Raw genomic sequence first — 21,780 nt, forward strand, 5'->3', positions numbered from 1 at the left:
GAGAGAGAATAAAGAGAGAGAATAAAGAGAGGGAATATAGAGAGAGAATAAAGAGAGAGAGAATAAAGAGAGAGAATAGAGAGAGGGAATAGAGAGAGAGAATAAAGAGAGGGAATAGAGAGAGAGAATAAAGAGAGGGAATAAAGAGAGGGCTGGTGAGGGAATGAGTGTTTATAGCTGCTATAACAGAAGCGAGAACAGGAACTGACTCGTAAACATTCCACAACATTAAATGTAATTGTAAAACTGTGTGGTTCTTTAATAAATAAAAGATTGTAATTCGGTAAATCAGTGTGGTGGGAGTTTACTCTCATAACTGCTGACTGTGAGAGCAAGTTCCTCTTAGAGGAATCTAATAGAAATGATTTTTTTTTAAAAATTGAGATGACAAATAAAGCCTCACTGTTTAGTACATTAACTCTGTATTCTACTTTTAGTAAAAATGTCAAATAAGTTGTAAACAGAAGAGAAGCAATAAAGCAGCATGGCGTCGACTTCATCTCACCCACATCATCATCCTCTTCATCTTCATCATCATCCTCTTCATCTTCCTTCTGAAGACAGAATGACTGCATTTGGTGTTAATTAGGCACATTTACAGTGTTTATTAGGAGATCAAAGAGACGCAGCAGCTTCACTTCACTCATTAACCAACATGTGTGTGTGTGTGCGTGTGTGTGTGCATGTGCGTGTGTGTGTGTTTCTTTAATAAGGCTCAGGTTTCCATCCCTGCATGTGCATGCATAATGCATCAAACATCACACATCACACACTGCTCTTCTACTGTACATCACACACTAGGCATTAGTGTGTGTGTGTGTGTGTGTGTGTGTGTGTGTGTGTGTGTGTGTGTGTGTGATTCTTACTATATATAAATGATCAATGGAAGAAATACACTGTCTTCAGTTTTATTTTAAACTTGAAATGGTTTATTTTAACCCCAGAAATCCATGAGGGTTAAATTTCATGACTGCAGGGCTTAAGTCTGAGGTCAAAAGGTCAATTTAGGACACTATTATAGGGTGTGTGTGTGTGTGTGTGTGTGTGTGTGTGGAGTCACCTGTGCTGAAATAGCTCACACACTCAATTTATATTCACATTGTTGAAATACTCCACATACCCCCAACCCACTGATAAAAAAGTCCCTTATTTACACACACACACACACACACACACACACATACACACACACACACGCACGCATGCACACACACTTTCTTTATACAGTATGATGTTTGGCTGCTATTAAACAGTAGCTGGTTTCTATATGAATTAATCATAACAATCACAGATTACTTGTCACTTGTTTAAAGGAACTTCAGACAAAATTGAAATAACGTACACAACTTTCACCAAAAATAGTTTGTGTCTTTAGCATTCTAGCTACTGGCGCTAACAAGCTAATGTAGTAAACATGTAATCCAAGCTATTACACTTCATTTATAAGATGGGGAATACTGAACTGTATCTTTAAATAGATTCTCTGCAGCAGGACTCATGTGAAGGTAAAGAGGAATTGGTGCAAGTGAGTTTAAACGGTTCACAAAAATCCCAGAAAGGGTAATAAATGGTACCTTTCCTTGTCACTGGGGTGCTAGCCTTACCTGGTGTACCTTTAATATGTGGTTTTCACCTGAAAATGTGGATATAGTGTACATTGAAATTATTTAAAAGCTTTAAGGCTACACTATATTATTTTCTCTTCTTCTTCTTCTTCTTCCTCTTCTTCTTCTTCTTCCAAATGCACTAAAGGTACATAGAGGTTACATGAAATATGTACATTTTAAATCCACCTGTTCAGAGATGAAAGGTACAGCAGATAAGGGTACCACAGCAGTGCCCATGAAAGGTTCCGTTTAGTACCCTTTTACTGAGATTGTGGGTGTTTTAGGGAGGAGGAAATAAGCAGCTGTTGTTTCTTCTGAAACTGAAACCATAAAAAATTCTGATCTGAAATAGTTTCAAGTGTTTTCCGTGCTATTCAGAAAGGTTTTCGAGTGATAGATGGATAAATAAATGATTAAATGTTTCAGTGTGGTGCTCATGTTACTGTAATAATGTGCTGTTTGAGTGTGTAAGTGAAGTTCATATGTGTTTAATTCCACATAGCCTGGACTATCTCGCTCTCTCTCTCTTTCTCTCTATCTCTCTCTGTCTCTCTTGCGCTGTCTCTCTCTCTCTATCTCTCTCTCTGTCTCTCACTCTCTCTGTCTCTGTCTCTCTCTCTCTCTCTCTCTCTCTCTGTGTCTCTCACTTGCTCTGTCTCTCTCTCTCTCTCTGTCTTCCTCTCTCTCTCTCTCTCTCTCTGTCTCTCACTCTCTGTCTCTCACTCTCTCTCTTTCTCTGTCTTACTCTCTCTCTCTCACACACACACACACACTCTGTCTGTCTCTCTCTCTCTCTCTCTGTCTCTCTCTCTGTCTCTCTCTCTCTGTCTCTCTCTCTCGCTCGGAAGGAAGGAGGGAGGGTTTCGGGTTGTAAGGGGAGGGAGGTAAGAGGAGAATGAGAAAGGGGGGCAGGATGAGACTCCAAACTGCCTCCGTCACTCCGAGAGAAGAAAAAATCCTCCGCGCTTCGGCTCTGGTTTGGACCTGGATTTAATCAGATCGGTGCGTAAACCCTAAACCTGTCCACACACAGGGATGATGAAGTGAGTTCGGGTTGTGTTCCAATCGGAGACACGGGTTAAACCTGTGAGAAAGAAGTTTAAAGCTCATCAGTGGAGGCTGTGGGTCATGGAGCGGCTCGGTGCGCGTTTCTCCCCGCGCGCTTTTCTGCGGGACTGATCTCAGGACGCGGGACTTACAGCCGGGGTTCAGGCTCTTCAGCGGGGTGTTGAGGGGATTTACAGGATGGCTGGAGTTAGACTGGTTCTTCTGATGGTGTGTGTGTGTGTGTGTGGAGCCTCGTGGGGCGGACAGCAGCGCTACAGCCTGTATGCAGGGAGCAGGGAGCAGGGACACACCGGGGACGGAGCCCGAGCCGCCAGCAGGCACAGGTACCCCAAACTGATATGTATATTCATATCAATTCATTCATTAATAATAAATAAATACATACATACATACATAAAGTACTCTCAGTTTAATGCGAGGGAAAAACACACAGCAACATACAGAGGAAAATAACTGTACATAAATAATATTAAATGGTTCATCCACGTGTCTGTCTTCACATGAACACACACAGTTAATTAGTGAATCATACAGAGTTTAATTAACGCTTATAATGCATAATAACATGTTCCTTTACAGACAGCTGTACAGCTTCATTAGCTGCACCACAATCATCCGAATATAATATTCATATAATATCTAATAACTAATAAAGCAGTTTACAGTGTACAAATATCTCTTTAACACCATGTCATTGTGGTATCAGCATAATAATAATAATAATAATAATAATAATAATAATAAGGATAAGGATAATAATAATAATAATAATCATCATCATCATCATCATTTAACTTAAAGCACCTTTAAAGCACCAAAGCTCAGTGTTTAATATATAAAGATAATCTGAACAAAGCTAAAAAGTTAGCAGTAGATCACTCCATGTGTACTGTACTATTCTATACTATTCTATATATACTATACTATACTGTTCTATACTATTCTATACTGTTCTATATTATTCTATACTATTCTATATTATACTATACTATACTTTACTATACTATTCTATACTGTTCTATATTATTCTATAATATTCTATATTACATTTTACTATACTTAACTATAATGTTCCATACTATTGTATATTATTCTATACTATTCTATACTATACTATATTATACTATATTACATTTTACTATACTTAACTATAATGTTCCATGCTATTGTATATTATTCTATTATCTATTCTATACTGTTCTATATTATTCTATATTATACTATACTATACTTTACTATACTATTCTATACTATTCTATACTGATCTATATTATTCTATATTATATTATACTATTCTATACTGTTCTATATTATTCTATACTATACTATTGTTTTCTGAATGTAAATGCATGTCCAGCTGAATGTGTATATGAAATTGTATACCACACGATATACTACAAGATGTACTATATTAGTACAAGTTATATTCTGAGTAAAAATATGTGTTTAAAGGAAGATCTATACTATCTACTATACACTGTAGCATACTGATTATAAATACATATATAAGGAAAGGGAAATGTCTACTATATTATAGTATTATAATACACTGTATATAAAAATATGTGTGGTATTTATAATTGCAGTACAATACTAAATTGTATACTTTACCATAAACTATACTAGTACGAGTGTGTGCACTATAGTATAGTGGATATAAATGTGTGGAGTGTATTAGTGCAGTAGTGTACTTCTTCAGTACTCCTATGATATATATTCTTTGCTGTGTATAGGGGAAGTGTATAAGTTTATTGGGGAAGTGTATAGGGGAAGTGTATAAGTTTATAGGGGATGTGTCTAAGTTTATAGGGGCAGTGTATAGGAGGAGTGTGTAGAAGATGTGTATACATATATAGGGGAAGTGTATAGGGGAAGTGTATAAGTGTGTAGGGGAAGTGTGTAGGGGAAGTGTGTAGGGGAAGTGTATAAAATATAGGGGACGTGTATAGGGGGAGTGTGTCAGGGACGTGTGTAGGGGAAGTGTATGAGTATATATGGGAATTGTTTATGGGGAAGTGTATAGGGAGAGTGTGTAGGGGATGTGTATATGTATAGGGGAAGTGTGTAGGGGATGTGTATAAATGTATTGGGGAAGTGTATAGGGAGAGTGTGTAGGGGAAGTGTGTAGAGAAAGTGTATAAGTGTATAAGGGAAGTGTATAGAGGACGTGTATATGTGTATAGGGGAAGTGTATAAGTGTATAGAGGAGGTGTATAAGTGTATAGGGAAAGTGTGTAGGGGATGTGTATAGGGGAGTTTGTATTGGAAGTGTATAGGGAAATTGTATAGGGGAAGTGTGTAGGGAAAGTGTATAGGGGGAGTGTGTAGGGGAAGTGTATAAGTATATAGGGGAAGTCTATATGGAAAGTGCAGAACTGTACTTGTATGTTGTCGCTTCGCCTGAGGGAACTTTAAAAAGCATTTAAATGTGACACAGATGAAAGACTGGTGTAAACACCGCCCTAGTCCCAATCCCACAGGGAGACTGCAGCAGACGGCCCTATTAAGTGCCCTTCATCCAAACACACTATTATTGTGACATTACACAGCTGGGTGAATACACACACATACACACACACACTCACACACAAACTCTCTCGCCTCCCTCATTTCCTTTCCAGAACGTCCACCCTCCCTAACACTGGAGTTGGCCCTCTGTGTGTGTGTGTGTGTGTGTGTGTGTGTGTGTGTGTGTGTGTGTGATTATAAACAGCAGTTCCAGCTCCAGTGGTGATGTGTGTATCTGGATTTCCTTTCTGACGCAGTGTTTCACTCTGATGATTCACAGCACATTACATTAATAACAGTAATAACACACACACACACACACACACACACACACACACACACACACTCAACTTTAGATAGAAGTGATTAAGACATCATCGTCACTGCAGCAGTTATTATAAATATTAATAATGATACAGAGCAGTAATAACACTATTATAATACACTAGTATAATAATACTTACACCACGGTGCTGATGAGTTCTGGATTGTGATTGGTCAGAAGGTGCTTAATTTTCAATAACAGCAGCTCTGATAGTAGCACAGGTTTATATTAATGCGCTGAGATGTTATCGTTTCTATAGTAACAGCTCGTTCACAAGGATGCGAACAGCGCACGCTCCACTGATAAATCATTGACAAGTGTTCTTAAAGTAAAGACATGTCTATGTAGCATTCATGGAAGGAGTCTCCAGTGTCAGTGGAGAAAATATGATGTCACAAGCTATGAAGACATATGTAAAAATATTTATGATATTGATAATATTTGGGAAATTACTATTGTGACACAATTTATCACGATACTGATATTATGTTCATATCATTCGACCCTGAGTGAGAGCAGAGACTCTGTTATCAGCCTGCTTCCAAACACAGCATTACTATCGGGTGTTTAAGTGTGTGTGTGTGCATTTAAGATCCTGAAGTGTGTGTAGAGCCTCAGCAGGTCTTGGTGCTGCTCTCTGGATTGTTTTAGCTGGAAATGAGAAACAGTGTGATCCGTGTGATGTCATCAGTGTGTAATGCAGAGTGAGACGTGATTTACTGAAAACACTTCAGAGTGGAAAAGCTTTTATTTTCCTTTACTTTAGAACCAGCAGTGTTTAGAATCCACACACACACACACACACACACACACACACACACTTCCTCTCAGCTTTATCTGTCTGCTCTCGTTAGGTTAGTCGTGATATCGTGGCTTTTTTCCTTCTGTCCTTCTGCGTCTTTTGTTCCACGTGTTGACGGGGCTGAGAGTCGAGATGTTCTCGAAATGTGTGTAATGTGTAAAAACTGTGTTCTTATTGACTGCTGCTTCATGAGGAGAGGTGGTTCAGTGGTTTCACTGGATTACGGATTTCATGTGCGTCATGACACAAACACGCTCCAGCATATAAGTAGCTCGTCTGTTTGTTTGTTCGTGATTTTTTTTCTAAATAAAATTGTAAAATGTTAAATGTAAACATTCAAATGAAATCACGAAACAAGCAGGATTTCTGTAAAGCACATTTAAAGGTTGTTTGTTTTGTTTTGGGTTTTTTTTACAGATGAAAGATTTTTTAGTAAGAAACGCGTGTGTTACTCTGTTTAATCCCACACTGGAGTTGGTCTACGTTCATGTAAATATATCAGAAGGCTGCACTTTCTTTAGGCCGAGTCATGGTGGTGAGGACAGGAAGTGATGAAACACAGTGGTGTTAAATAAAATCTCTCAGACACACAGACAGACTCTGTGATGGAACACTACACAGTAATCTGGTGTGTGAGAGGGAGAGGGGGGATGAAAGTTTCAGGGCGAGTTTCAGTGGGAGGATGTAGGAGACGTGTCATTAGGATAATAACAGACATACAGACAGATAGACGGACAGAGAAGACAGGGAAATTAACAGAGAGACAGACAGACAGAAACAGACAAAGAGACAGATGCAGCAGACACAGACAAACTGATAGATAGATCAAACTGACAGACAGACAGATAGACAGTCAGACAGACAGACAGACAGATAGATAGATAGATAGATAGTCAGACAGACAGACAGATAGATAGATAGACAGTCAGTCAGACAGACAGACAGACAGACAGACAGATAGATAGATAGATAGATAGATAGAGAAATTAACAGACAGACAGATAGATAGATAGATAGATAGATAGATAGATAGATAGATAGGGAAATTAACAGACAGACAGACAGACAGATAGATAGATAGATAGACAGTCAATCAGACAGACAGACAGACAGATAGACAGATAGATAGATAGATAGACAGGGAAATTAACAGAGAGACAGACAGACAGACAAATAGATAGATAGACAGACAGAGAGAAAGACCTGCACTTGAGATTGCTTTCCTGGTTTTCCTGGCATCAATACTGTTTTTGCTCTCTCTCTCTCTCTCTCTCTCTCTCTCTCTCACACACACACACACACACACACACACACACACACATGATGATGATGATGTTGATGATGTTGATGATGTTTCCACTGAAAAGTCACTGATAACAGGAATAATAACATCACTACTTATCTGGAAATCTGTGTGTGTGTGTGTGTGTGTGTGTGTGTGTGTGTGTGTGTGTGTGTGTGTGTATGTGACTAAAAGTTTAGTGGAACTAAGAGCACAGAGCTAGCGTTCCCACTACACAGTTTCTCTTATTTACCGAGGGTTGTGTTTCTATCGGCAGTGTGTGTCTGGATCACAAACATCACGTCTGACTATAAGTCACGATTTTTCTAAACCTGAACTTAATCCTGAAGTTAAACTTAAACTTGAGCTTGAATTTGATTTGTACTTATAGTTTCTATGGAACTTTGCATGCTGTGTGCAAAAGCCTTCCTTGTAAGAGTCTCACATGGGGTTGTGCATTCTTACACGCAAAACTATTACATGATTACATTGTTTATGACATTCCACAGGATCTCATAATCATCATGACATGATATCAGAATGACAGGCCTGCATTTAACTAACACACAACGTGGTTCAACTAGTACTTTTATTAATGACAGTCTTCTCAAACCCGTGCTTGGACCCCGATGATCGCTGCCTGTGCTGTGTTCATTTCTGTTCAGTTAGGGAGAATATTTTGGTGACAGCTCTGTCTTACCTGTAGTTGAATCATTATGACTTTAACTCATGTTCTCAGACCTCTCTGATGTATGAAAAGTGTTTTCTGTGAAAATATTCAGGCTTAACACACAGCAGATTGACACAAAATGAATAAACAATAAGGAACCAAGAACTAATGTACATATGTTATAGTGCTAAAGTGTGGGGTTTTCCGGAATATATGTGTAATAATGTTGGAAATGTGTTAATGAAGTCAAGAATATGAGGTGTGTGTGTGTGTGTGTGTGATATCCACACTGATGAATTAAAAAAAAAACTTTAAATGATTATTTCTTTTACACCGTCGAGCTGCTGTGTGCAGGGAAAACACACCACGTGTTGGCTGTAATTGCAGGTTCGAAGCTGCTTCCGTTTTTCCGCTCACACACTTTCCATTATCCGTGTGTAAATGTTAACACACCTGTACAACAACACTGGGAAAAGGGAGGGATCGGAAAAGAGTGACGTGAAGAAGCTCAGAAATGTGTTGTGTATCTAAACCGACCAATCAGGCGCGAGCGGTTTAGTGTCCATCATCACCTCAGCGCTTCTTATCTTCAACAGAAACACACCTGCTTTCAGTTCAAATCCAGCTCCAAAACTCTAAATCTGTCCTTTATACTGTACACTTTACCCAGCAAGTCTGATATTCATCCAACATACTCAACTTCCTTTCATATATTTGTGGAATTATTTAAGGAAGCACGAGCTAGGCTCAAGTGATATTTCAACCGAGATGTTTCAGTGTGTCTGTGTGTTCAGTGGGGATGATGTCAGGGCTCTGTGCAGGACACTCGATTTCTTCCACCTTCTTCCAACCTTAACACACCATGTCTCCATGGAGCTCGCTTTGTGCACATTGTGTCATGCTTGAACAGGTCTGGGCCTCTTAGTTCCAGTGAAGGGATACTGTACTGATCCAGCACACAGAGACGTTCTACACAACTGTGTGTTTTAAACGTTGTGGTAATAGTTTGAGGAACAACCACATATGAGTGTGATGGTCAGGGGTGCACATACATTTGGACATATAGTCTACAAAAGATGACCAAATACAGCTTTGTAAGGACATTGTGTATATATTCGGCTGATTTAGAGTCAGTTTCAAGCTAATAAACGTATCGGTTTCGTCCCCACGTGAGCATCTGGTTTACTTTTAGGAAATGTGTGGAGGTAGTTAGCATGACTTTGTAGAGAAAACTGAAGGCGTGCTGGTTTTGTGTACACAACTAGTTTAAAATTCAGCTGCTAGGATAAACACACTCACAGATACACACAAACACACACATGCATACACGGTTCTCCGTCTGGAACACACACCAACCTCAGAAACCCCACACCAACCACTTCCTGCTTCACACATCCAACACAGGTCAGAGGTCAAATTTCCTGTCTGGGTCAGATCACTCGAGATAGTGAGAGAACGTGGAGACGGAGACATCATCAAACTAACTCGCCGGACATGAGAGTGAATCTGAGTGAAAGCAGCAGTGAGGGTTATATTACACCACAACGCTGCTGAGTTCTGGATTGTGATTGGTTAGAAGGTGCTGATTCATTTTCTATAAGAGCAGATCTCACTCTAAACATGTTATTGTTTCTATAGTAACAGCTCATGCACAGGGACGTTTACAGCGGATGCTCCACATCAGCAGATTAAGAAAATTGTTGATACGCTGAAGTTTTCTTGAAGTTAGGAGATGCTTATGTAACGTTTATGGAAGGAGTCTCCAGTGTCAGCGCTTTGTAACAGTCAGAGGTAACGCTGTAACTTTAAGTTTTCTGACATCTTCAGGACAGAGGAGTTTACGCTGCATTTTTTGTCTTCAAGAGAGAGAATAAAGAGAGAGGGCATAACGAGAGAGAATAGAGAGAGGGAATAGAGAGAGGGAATAAAGACAGAGAATAAAGAGAGGGAATAGAGAGAGAGAATAAAGAGAGAGAATAGAGAGAGAGAATAAAGAGAGCGAATAAAGAGAGAGAATAAAGAGAGGGAATAGAGAGAGGGAATAAAGAGAGAGAATAAAGAGAGAGAATAGAGAGAGAGAATAAAGAGAGCGAATAAAGAGAGAGAATAAGAGAGAATAAAGAGAGAGAATAGAGAGAGAGAATAGAGAGAGAGAATAAAGAGAGCGAATAAAGAGAGAATAGAGAGAGAGAATAGAGAGAATAGAGAGAGAGAATAAAGAGAGAGAATAGAGAGAGCGAATAAAGAGAGAGAATAGAGAGAGAATAGAGAGAGAGAATAGAGAGAGAGAATAAAGAGAGAGAATAGAGAGAGAGAATAAAGAGAGAGAATAAAGAGAGGGAATAAAGAGAGAGAATAAAGAGAGGGAATAAAGAGAGAGAATAAAGAGAGGGAATAAAGAGAGAGAATAGAGAGAGAGAATAAAGAGAGGGAATAGAGAGAGAGAATAAAGAGAGGGAATAAAGAGAGAGAATAGAGAGAGAGAATAAAGAGAGGGAATAAAGAGGCTGGTGAGGGAACGACCGTTTATAGCGGCTATAATGTAAGTCAGAACAGGAACTAACTGGTTTCACCGACATTCCACAGTATTAAATGTAACTATTAATGGATAAAAGTGTCATTCTTTAATAAATAAAAAATTCTAATTGTAACAGTGTCTCCACTTCATCACACCACCTCATCATGTAGTATTGTACTGTAACACACCCACACACACACACACACACACACACACTGTTTATTACTTAAATAAAGACATGGTTAGGTCGTTAACTAGCGAGCTACATCAGCGTAAAGCTAAACCACTTTCTCTCTTTCTAGCGACTCATCTTTGTGTTAAAATTCGATTAAACTCTGAAGCTTGAGACACGGTCTGAATGCTAACCTGCAGCTGGACTTCCTGTTGGACATCAGTGACCTGAGTTTGAACTTCCTGTCTGTCACATCTGCTTAAAAATCATCGAATGATATCAGGAAATAATGTGCAGAATACGCTAAACGACAAGACGTGCAGAAATAACGACAGTCTGAGCGAATAACAGCGTTTCTGTTGAATCAAAGAGTCCATTCAGAGGATAAAGATCTCCAGAACATAAGAACATTCGAAAATAGTCAATAATACATAATACAAGCATTAAAGATTACATAATAAAATAATAAGACAGTTATACAGGTTTAAACATGCCATCTGTGTATTAACCTCAGTGACTGCACAAATTACCCAGAAGTCACTGCTGCAGTAAATCATGATTTCCTTTTTAAAATGATGAACTGGTTCCTAAAAACACAAGCAGCACAACACTTTATATCTCAAAACTTGGGTTTTATTCCTCTCATCCATCTGTACGTGACTGCTGACGGAGCTGTGCACTCTTTTAACTGCTGAGCACGCTAGTTATTATGCTAGCACTGGAGCTGGTGAGAGTTTCAGTTCTACACACGTTTAAAAGTAATAAAGGGCTTTAAAAAGTATAAAAGATCACTCTTTATTGGTGATCTGTTTATTACAGCAGTGTGTTGTAGCATAACAGGAAAGAGTAAGTTAGTGGTTAGCGCACGTTAGCGTGTTAATATGTTCCCGAGTCAGAGAGACAGTTCTGTCAGCCATGTTTTTTAACCTCTATTGTGGTGAACAGAATTATGGGAAAAAACTAAATGTCTAAAATGAGGATATTTAGAAGACTGTTGTGTTACACTACAATAGTAATGGTGTACAGGTTAAATATATCCTATAGCTGATTAGCCACACATGCCTAGCGCTCACCTGATAAAGAGTGTGTGTGTGTGTGTGTGTGTGTAGGAACTGGTGTGCGTATGTGGTGAAGAAGACAGTGAGCTGTGTGGTGGAGGATGGAGTGGAGACGTACGTGAAGCCTGATTATCAGCCATGTTCCTGGGGAGTGCAGTGTGCTCGCGTCTTAATGTGAGTATCACCTTGTTTGTGTGTGTGTGTGTGTGTGTGTGTGTGTTCCTATGTACATTATGCATGCTGCCTATAATACATTTTTTATTTTTCACTTTTGCAGCAAAGCTCTAGCTAAATAAAAGTGAACTTGTTCTGTTAAAAAGTAAAAAAAGGTTCAAAAATGTTTTTCAAAAAGGATTAGATACATTTTTTTTGAAAGTTTAGACATTAAATAACATTAATAAACCTGACCAGAGGTTTTCTAACAGCAAGAATTAAAGAAGAAAAAGATGTTTTAAAGACGCTAAGGACATTTTAGTTTTGGCTGACAAATCAAAGGGAAAGACAGAATACTTAAACAAAGATATAATGAGAAATAGTTGGATGAGAATTAGCTAACACACACACACACACACACACACACACACACACACAGCTATGTAAGGAATGAAATGACACATCATTCCAAAGTCCACAACCGCAGGATTCAGACTCCAAAACATCAGCACTTTATTTCCACTAAACGACTGGATGCTGCTCTCACTGAGACGTTCTCACACTGACTGTAGAACCTCAAACACTAAGAACACCAAGAACCCAAGGACCACCACCAAACTGAAGACACTGAGCATAAATAACATGATCGGAATAATATAAAGCAGATACACCATGGTATTTCAGATGAACACATTCTTATAAATATTACACTAAAGTGTAAATACACTCTTAGTGGTTCTGTACATCCCTTTATGGTTCTAATGTCCCTCTGGGTTCTATGTAGAACCTGTTACAACCCAGTCTAGGGTTAGGTCGCACAGCGTAAGTAGGCAATGGGTTATGAATGTAGGGTGGAGAAAAAAGGTGTTATCTGGTAGCCAGGAATGAGACACGCCAGGATTTTTTTTTGTTTTTTTTATTCTCTGTACAATGTATGTGTGTTAAAATGTCCTTGTAAATTTTTTACAAAACGTCTTGAAAAGAAATAGTTTAATCTTAAATTTGAATCGGTCACAGTATATTTTGTTAATGTTATCCTCTGCCAACATGAAGCGTAACATCATTAAAGGAAAACGTTTAGTCTCTAAACAGCTTATTTCATTCTCGTGTGTGTTGAAGGTATCGGACGTATCTGAGGCCCAGATATAAGGTAGCGTACAAACTGATCACTGAGATGGAGTGGAAGTGTTGCCATGGATACAGCGGAGAGGACTGTAACACACATAATGGCGGCGAGAACGGAGGATCTGTCACTCAGATTTCCACAGCGAGACCGTGGACTAAACCCTCGAACCCAGGACACACAGGACACGGACAGAACGGAGGGAGCGGTACGTTTTATATGTTAAAGTCATCTTAATACATTAATAATAATAAAAAGATTTTTGTGAAGATCAGCGTTTGGGGAATATTATATGACGGTAATGATTTTGTCACGTGTTTAGGGAGAGGCGACAGCGACAAGATGAAGCAGATGGAGGACAAAATCCAACGTTTGACTAAAGACGTTCATGATTTGCAGTCGACGTTACGCACCATGAACGAAAAGTTTCAGGAGGAGACAAAAAATCCCGGATCGAGCGGTGGGAAAACGCCGGCGGACGCGGCTCAGCCTGAAATGAAGGAAACGATTCACAACATCCAGACCAAACTGGACCAGCTGGACAATCGGACCCAGGCTCACGATAGAACTCTCGATAGCATCAATAACCACCTGGTTAACGGAAGAGGCGGGAATGATCTGGACGGCCATGATGGAGACAGATTCAACATCTTGAAGGAGGAAATCCTGCGTGAGTTGGAACGCCGGGTTTCTCTGTCCTGCACTGCTTGCCAAGCTGGTGTAGAAGACCTGCGGAGAGAGCAGCAGAGGGACAGAGAGAGGATCTCAGCTTTGGAAAAGAAGATTAACGACATGGAACAGCGGAACCGCCTGGTTCTGGAAGGACTGCGTCGGGATCTGAGTCGATCTCAAACCTGCTGCGATAAAATCCAGGATCTTGAGACGAATTTCAGGGATGTGGATAAGAAGATCATGTCGACATCCGAGACGTGTACCAGCCTCGAGGATCGTTTGGAGAAAGTGCTTCAAGGAATAGGAGGTGGTGGAGGCGTCGGAGGAGCCGGAGAAAATGGAGGAGGACAGAGAAGATTGGAGGAAACACTGGAAGACTGGGAAAGACGGATTAACAGCACACTGCAGAGGACGGAAGAAAACTGCGCTTACATGGACAACGATTTGAAGGATTTGTTCCAAAAAGGCCTCATAGACCTACGCAATGAGTTCAACGCTCACCTCGATGTTCAAGACAACAGAAACACAGATCTAGATGTGGACATCAGGTTCATGAAAGAAACCTTGTTTGAACAGGACAAGCGCTTGTCTCGGCTGGAGAATGCCACGTCTCATATGGATCGGAGAATAAACGAATGCTCTTCGTGCTCTGGTTCTAGAAGACCCCCAGGAGGAAGTGGAATGAGACCCACTGATGATACAGATACGGTCAAATCCTTGGAATGGAGGGTTGTCGCCAACGAGGATGAGATCACGAGATTTGACACGAGGCTCAAAGATCTTTCTGTTTCCGGCGACTCTCTACTGGATAAAGTGATCGATCTTAGCCATGACGTACGCAAAATCAAAGAGGTGACCGGCGACAACGGTGAGCATTTTACTCGTATCATTCATGAAATTGAGAACTGCCAGTCAGACCTTTGTAAGACGGTGCAAGATGACCTGAGGAAGCTCAAGAACATCACGAACCATGCCATGGACAAGTGGCAAACAGATGTGAACTACATAAAGGGCAAGGTGGATTCGGGTTGCTCGGACGGGTGCAGCACCCTGCAAGAGGAAGTGAATAAACTTAAAGAGGATGTGCATAAATGCAAGATCTGTTTGGAGACTCCAACAGGACCAGGAACAGAACCAGGAGACCTGGACGGTCCTCAGAAACCCCTCGATGGCCACAGTGTGATCAGCAACAACGCTAACCTCGGATCGATCCAGGGCGAGTTATCAGGAGTCATTTTAACCTTCAGCTCCATCAACGACACTCTGAAAGGTTTGGAGCACAGCACCCGGAAACACGACAGCGTTATCACAGATCTGGGAAACACGAAGGACAAGATCATCTCAGAGCTGGATAAGATCCAGCAGGAAGTGACGGAGCACGTCGAGGACAGTAAGATGCGCTTCGACAACATCGAACGCGACCTCAAGCGTTACTTTGTGGAGAGAACAGGCAACGGCCTCGACAAGAGGATCACCAAACTGGAAGGGGTTTGTGGTCGACTCGATTCTGTATCTGAGAACTTGCAGAAAATCAAAGAGGGACTCAACAAGCACGTGACCGGCCTGTGGAGCTGCGTAAATGGGCTCAACACGACCGTGATCCACCACAGCAGCTTCATCGACACCATGGAGAGCACACATCTGGATAACATCCACGGAAAGATCAAGCAGCTCAACTCCTCAATACTGCATCTTCTCAAGGAGTTCAGGAGCCTGATGGAACACGACTTCACAGGTCTGTCTGTTTTATATCTGTACACACAGGAGGAGAATCAGGAGGATCCTTAAGCACCAGGGTTACAGTTCCATCAGTATTGATTATTGTTTATATTTTGCTTACCTTGGGATCTGATCAGCCAATCACAAGCGTAATCATACGACATCATCGCCAGGCTTTCTTTTTCATTTTTACTAAAGGGCATAACAGGAAATACTGTCTTTAATTACACAACATTATAATTCAGCAACAGTAGAAGAGTTAGCCATTAACGAGCTAATCAGATACCTTAGCTAATTTCAGCGTGATCTCTGCAGCCATTGCTGCAAGTTGACTATTTTCCTGTAATGAATGATGAATTAAATTCCACAATATTTGTAATCTTTTATATAAAAGATGTACAGATAAACCTGTACAGAGAAGGTGTAATGTTTCTTCATCGGTTCCTGCAGTCATTATATAAACAGGAAATAGCTTCACTTCACCCTTTTCTAGATCAGATGTCCAAACACAGGCAGAGACGTTTTTAAGTTGAAGTGGGTAAAAGGTCATTGCTAACACTGAGACTCCTGATTCCAGGTCTGCCTGGACCCCCGGGTCCTCAGGGAGAGACAGGTGAAAGAGGATTTCCAGGACATCCAGGACTACCTGGACCAGAAGGACCACCCGGTAAACCGGGTGTGGAAGGACCAAGAGGACCACCAGGTTAAAAACAAATCATTACGAGAAATAAGTAATAAAGCTAAGTTAGTTGTTTCAGTAAATAATGCATGAATTATTAAGATTCCCAGTGTTATTAATAGTACATTATAAAGGGCAGAAATAAAAATGGAATGACCTTCATACGAGTTTTAAAAGAGAGTAATGGAAATGAACACACTCATAAATCATTTTTTCTGTTTCAGGTCTCAGTGGAGAACGAGGTATGAGATTTATTTTTATTTTCAAAAAAAAAAAAAATCCCTCTGGAGCCCTGAGGCTATTTTAGACGTAGCAGATGTGTCTTATCAAGATTAAAACTGAAGCTAAGGGTCATTGGTAGTGTGTGTGTGTGTGTGTGTGTGGTGTGTTTGTGTGTGTGTATCTCCTAAAAGCCAGAGTTTACTAAACACTGTAACTGTGTGTTACATCGTAAATTAGTACGATATTAAAATTTGATTATTTGGTGGAATTTTGTGTTCCAGGTTTCCCAGGCGTTGATGCTAACGTTCCTAAGGTCTCGTTCTCGGCCGCGCTCACCAAGCAAATGAGTTCGTCCGGAACCATAGTGTTTGATAAAATCTTCGTGAATAAAGGAAACTTTTACGATCCACAAACAGGTGAAACCGTCAGTCAGAAATGAAACTATCGTATATTTATTATTTTATTAGTTGTTGTTTAATAAAGGTATATGATTAAATTGTATTTAAAACATTTAAATTCAACATTTATTTATCAAGATTTTATGTTAATCATTTGAAGTTTTATTTTATAGTTCATTTTATATTATTTTATAAATTTTATATAGAGCAATGTTTTTACACTTTATTTATTTAATTGTATAATTAATGTATAAAGATTTCCTGTTGTAGAAAAATAATTGTCTTTGAGGTGGTAACAGTAACTTCATCACACCACCCACACAAAATAATCGTGGATTATTTTCCTATAGCAGTATTTTTTACCTTATTTATTATATTATTGAAGACGCTGATCCTGAGCATTGTTCCCGTCCTGCAGGAATCTTCAAGGCTCCTCGGGATGGTCATTACTTCTTCAGCGCCGTTCTGACGGGCCACAAGAACGAGAAGATCGAAGCAGTTCTGTCCAAGTCGAATTACGGTATGGCACGCGTGGACTCGGCTGGGTATCAGCCTGAGGGCCTGGAGAACAAGCCGGTGGCGGAGACGAAGCCAACGCCCGGATCTCTGGCCGTCTTCAACATCATCCTTCCGCTGCAGTCGGACGACACGGTGTGTGTGGACCTGGTGATGGGGAAACTGGCGCACTCGGTCGAACCTCTCACCATGTTCAGCGGCGCTCTGCTCTACGAGGATTACTCATAACCCTGAGATTTAACAACGACGGGGCCGAACCTCGACCTCACGAGTCGCACCGTGGACACGCTCACACACCTTTCTGTGATTCTGTTCTTGTGTGAACTCCTGAATTCAGAAGAGGATTTAATTCAATCGATTATATTTACTCCTTCCTTTTGACCTTAGGAGACGTGTTTTTTTTTTTTACAGAAACTACTGTTTTTTTTCTTTTAATTATTATTGATATGAAAATGATTTCAGATTTTATATAAATCACAGTGTTATGAATCGTTTATCACCAAAGTTTCACTTCAAGTGTAAAAGGTTAAGGCTCGCTACAGGGCATGTGCGATATCTCTAATAATTTCCCCTCACAGTAGTTAATAATTAGCGTTAGGTTTATCATAATATCGTATCTTCTTGTCGCTGATCAGCTTTTTGAGCGTGGATAAACTTCTGAGCAGTGCCTTGTTTGGGATTCACTAGGAAAAAAACTTCTTTTGCTAGCTAGCATGTAGCCGTGAAGACTTTTAGTCATTTATACACACTTTATAAAGACACAGTGAGAGTGGAAATGAGACAGAATTATCCAGAACATCAACATTTACCTCAGATGTGTTGGAAAATTACTAAAAGAAAGACTCCATAAGGCTAAAATGATGCTGTATTTACAATTAGCATTGACCGCTAACTCAACTTCTATGTTTTCCACCATAGTGAGAAAATCAGCTCTCAGAGAGTTAACATTTTTAAAAAAAGGTTTTAAAAAACACAAAATGTGGAACAAGTTATGCAGCATTAGTGTTCTTATAGCAAAGAACAAGGTAAGTAGCATAGCTAACACTAGCTAGCAAGTCCCACGTGTTAGCTAGCTACCTGTAGCCATGAAAACTGCTTTTGTCGATCTACAAACACAGATCTGACTGTTAATCAGAATATGAAAGAAACTATTCACTGTGAGTTAGCAGTTAGCGCACGGTAGCATGTTAATATGTTCCTCAGTTAGAGAGACAGTTCTGTCAGCCATGTTTTTAACCTATATTGTGGTGAACAGAATTATGGGGGGAATAATGTCTGAAATGAGAACATTTAGAAGACTGTTGTGTTTATGCTACAACATAATGATGTTAAATATATTGTATACCTGATTAGCTGCACATGCCTAGCGCTCACCTGATAAAGTGTGTGTGTGTATGTGTGCGTGAGTGCGTGAGTGTGTGTGTGTGTGTGCATTTTGCTTTTGCAAAACACAATACTTGCATTGTGACTGTTAGTAATTAATTCCGCGCATCTTCCAGTCTTTCCGCTGAGCCACAGTGAAACCTACTCACGTCTCTCTTACACCATTTTGTAAAAAAAAAAAAAAAAAAAAAAAAAAAATTATGTTGGCTGGTAACGATGGAAACCATCATCATCAATTAACATTAAAGAAAAAAGAAAACTCGCAATATAAAAATAATATAACACCTAAAGTGTCACACAAAGATCTGTCAAAGAATTAAAAACGAGGCTTTAATAAAAACAAAGAAATACGATTTCAGCGTAAATGCAAAAAAGGCAAATGTTTACAGATGACAATAAATAAATAAATAAACAAATAAATAAAAGGCTTATAATTTAAATTAGTTTCACTTCATCTAACAGAATCAACATTAAAGCACCTATAAGTGACATTAGCATTAGCATTCTGCTATTATCCCTCAATGCAGCTTTGAAAAAATGCCTACAAAAAAACAACTATGACTACGACTTTAAAGAGTCGATAAAGGATATTAGCATTAGCATTAAGAGAACATTCTCTTAACTCCAGGTCTGTTAATGTGGAAAATACAAATAGATTCAAACTGACATACACAATACATACAAAACAAATCAACTACAACTTTAAAGAGACAAAGAATATGATGCATATGAAGCCAAACGATGACAACTTTAAAGGGCTGATGATTTAATCAACTTTAAAACATCGAGATTCTCCCATCATGCATTTCAACTTTAAAGAGCCTATAATGAGAATTAGCTTTAGCACTAGAATTAGCATCTTTGTATGACCAGGTTTGCTAATGAGACACAGAGAAAGTGCTTAAAGCTGAAATTTAGTATTTTAGTTTTTGTTTGTTTATTTTTAAACAAACAAAAGTTTTTGTTTGTTTAGTTTTTGTTTGTTTTTTTGTTTGTTTTAATGAAATATGCCAAAGCGATGTCCGACTTCATCACTAACTGTTTGTAACCTGAAACTCGGATCTGAAAGATTAGATTTGTACTAACCCTCGCCGTGTGATGGAGCGGTACGTCATGCTGCTCCCGCTGTTTTGCATTACCAGCTGTTATTATTATTATTATTATTATTATTATTATTATTATTTTGACTATTTCCCTCAGAAAACATGTTCACTTTGTAAACTGCGGTCGAATAGCTGAAACACACGTGGCGTGTGACGTGGCTCCTCACGGTTTATCCTGTGACTCTGAATGTGTTTGTTGGCAGCACATGTGTTAAATAAAGATATTTAATTTTACACAGCTCCGCTTCTCTTGGGCGTGGCCATGGGTCTGTGGTGGGTTTAAATCAGCTGAACGACGTTGTACAACTTTCAAACTGAGAAAGAACCAACTCACAGAGTTAAAGCTTCCTTCTCCAAGAAAAGTCCTGGAAAAGTCCTGGAAAAGTCCGGCAATATTCCATTTCCTTTTCTACATTTTGGAAAATTATCAGAACATGAGTTTTAATATAAAAATAAACATTTCAGTTTAAAACTGATCTTAGTTCAGACTTTTTAAAATGTCCCTGTCTTGGTTTAGTGGACAATATGATTTGTTTATTCATTTAAAACAAATATTTTAATAGGGTCCTTTTAATATTGTTTGGATTTTTTTTAAATAAACAGGACAGTAAGAGTATTAGCCTTAGCGTTAAGAATAAAGAGAACATATTCCTAAGTCCAAAATTATTAAGGTGGAAAATACTTATTGTATACAATGTAGTAATTTAAAGCGACTGTAAGGAGGATTAGCATCAGGATTAGCCTGAAATAAGGCTTACTGAAAGTGAATGAATTCTTTTACATCATAAGGAATTATTTACTTTCTTTGTTCTTAGTGAAAACACAAAGTTAATTAGCTCATTAGCAGATTATTAGCTGTGGTTAATATCTCATAAGAACTTAAGGCTAATTACTCAGTTAGCTAGCAGGCTAGCAGGCCACAATCCCTTCATGCATGTTGTAAAGTGTGAGAGTTACACTCGTATTCTCTGTGACGCAGTGTATGTACACACACACACACACACAGACACACACACAGTATCCCAAAACCAGCACGTTTACAGTTAGAATAGAGTGCGTGGGCGTTTGGGACGCAGCCGTCGATCCTGTAACCCGAGCAGAGCCGCAGTGTGTTCGTTAAACGGGAAAGAAAGAAAGAAAGAAAGAAAGAAAGCAGCTTGGCTCAGTAAAACATGACGGCGAGTGAGTTTTCACAGCTGTTCGTGTTTAAAAACTCTCCACACGAGCGCTCAGATAAAACACACACACACACACACACGTACACACAATCAAACCGTGTTGCAGACGGAAAACACTCGCTCTCTTTTGTTGCTTTTGTACACACACACTCCGGATTTTCCAGTGTGTGAGCCAGAAGAGTCATTTATGGAAAGAGACATGTCTCTGTATGAATATCACTAACACACACACACACAGGACAATGATTAGGACCTGCTGTGTGTGTGTGCGTGATATTAGTCAATTCACGAAGATTTAGAGTTTTCTACAGAAATGAATTTATAAGTAAATAAACTCCACAGGTTATTATGAAATATAACGAATTTAGACATATAATGTAAATATAAAAATATCAACATAATAAATATAAATATGAAATATAGATAGACATTTCATTATTGATTGGAAATGTGCTGCTGTTTAGTTGGTGGTTCTTTTATTTTATTTAAAATAATTTCTTAAACCCGATGATATCAAATCCCAGGGACGAGACGATATTTCATAACGTCTGAAATATCTATAAAGGTAAAGATCGCCATGACATCACAGTAATATTACATCTTCACCGCTGTGTGATATCCATC

The 21,780-nt window shown here is 39.2% G+C and overlaps 1 protein-coding gene across 1 annotated transcript; it reads left to right on the forward strand.

The window, feature by feature from the left end:
- Positions 1–2,505: 2,505 nt before the first annotated feature.
- On the forward strand, positions 2,506–20,212 carry emilin1b (elastin microfibril interfacer 1b). The gene is made up of 8 exons (XM_053632282.1): positions 2,506–2,998; positions 12,062–12,184; positions 13,283–13,494; positions 13,609–15,693; positions 16,255–16,380; positions 16,581–16,598; positions 16,860–16,994; positions 17,395–20,212. Exons 1-8 carry the CDS (start codon positions 2,853–2,855, stop codon positions 17,718–17,720), a joined length of 3,171 nt encoding a protein of 1,056 aa, XP_053488257.1. The 5' UTR covers positions 2,506–2,852; the 3' UTR covers positions 17,721–20,212.
- Positions 20,213–21,780: the final 1,568 nt, after the last annotated feature.

This window comes from Ictalurus furcatus, chromosome 9 (assembly GCF_023375685.1).
Source record: "Ictalurus furcatus strain D&B chromosome 9, Billie_1.0, whole genome shotgun sequence".
Lineage (NCBI taxonomy): Eukaryota > Metazoa > Chordata > Actinopteri > Siluriformes > Ictaluridae > Ictalurus > Ictalurus furcatus.

Excerpts from the sequence above, each read along its gene's own strand:
- emilin1b (XM_053632282.1), top strand. The coding sequence starts at position 2,853 with ATGGCTGGAGTTAGACTGGTTCTTCTGATGGTGTGTGTGTGTGTGTGT. Across the intron at positions 13,495-13,608 it reads CGGACAGAACGGAGGGAGCG|GGAGAGGCGACAGCGACAAG; the intron begins GTACGTTTTATA and ends TCACGTGTTTAG. Across the intron at positions 16,995-17,394 it reads CTTTTACGATCCACAAACAG|GAATCTTCAAGGCTCCTCGG; the intron begins GTGAAACCGTCA and ends CCCGTCCTGCAG.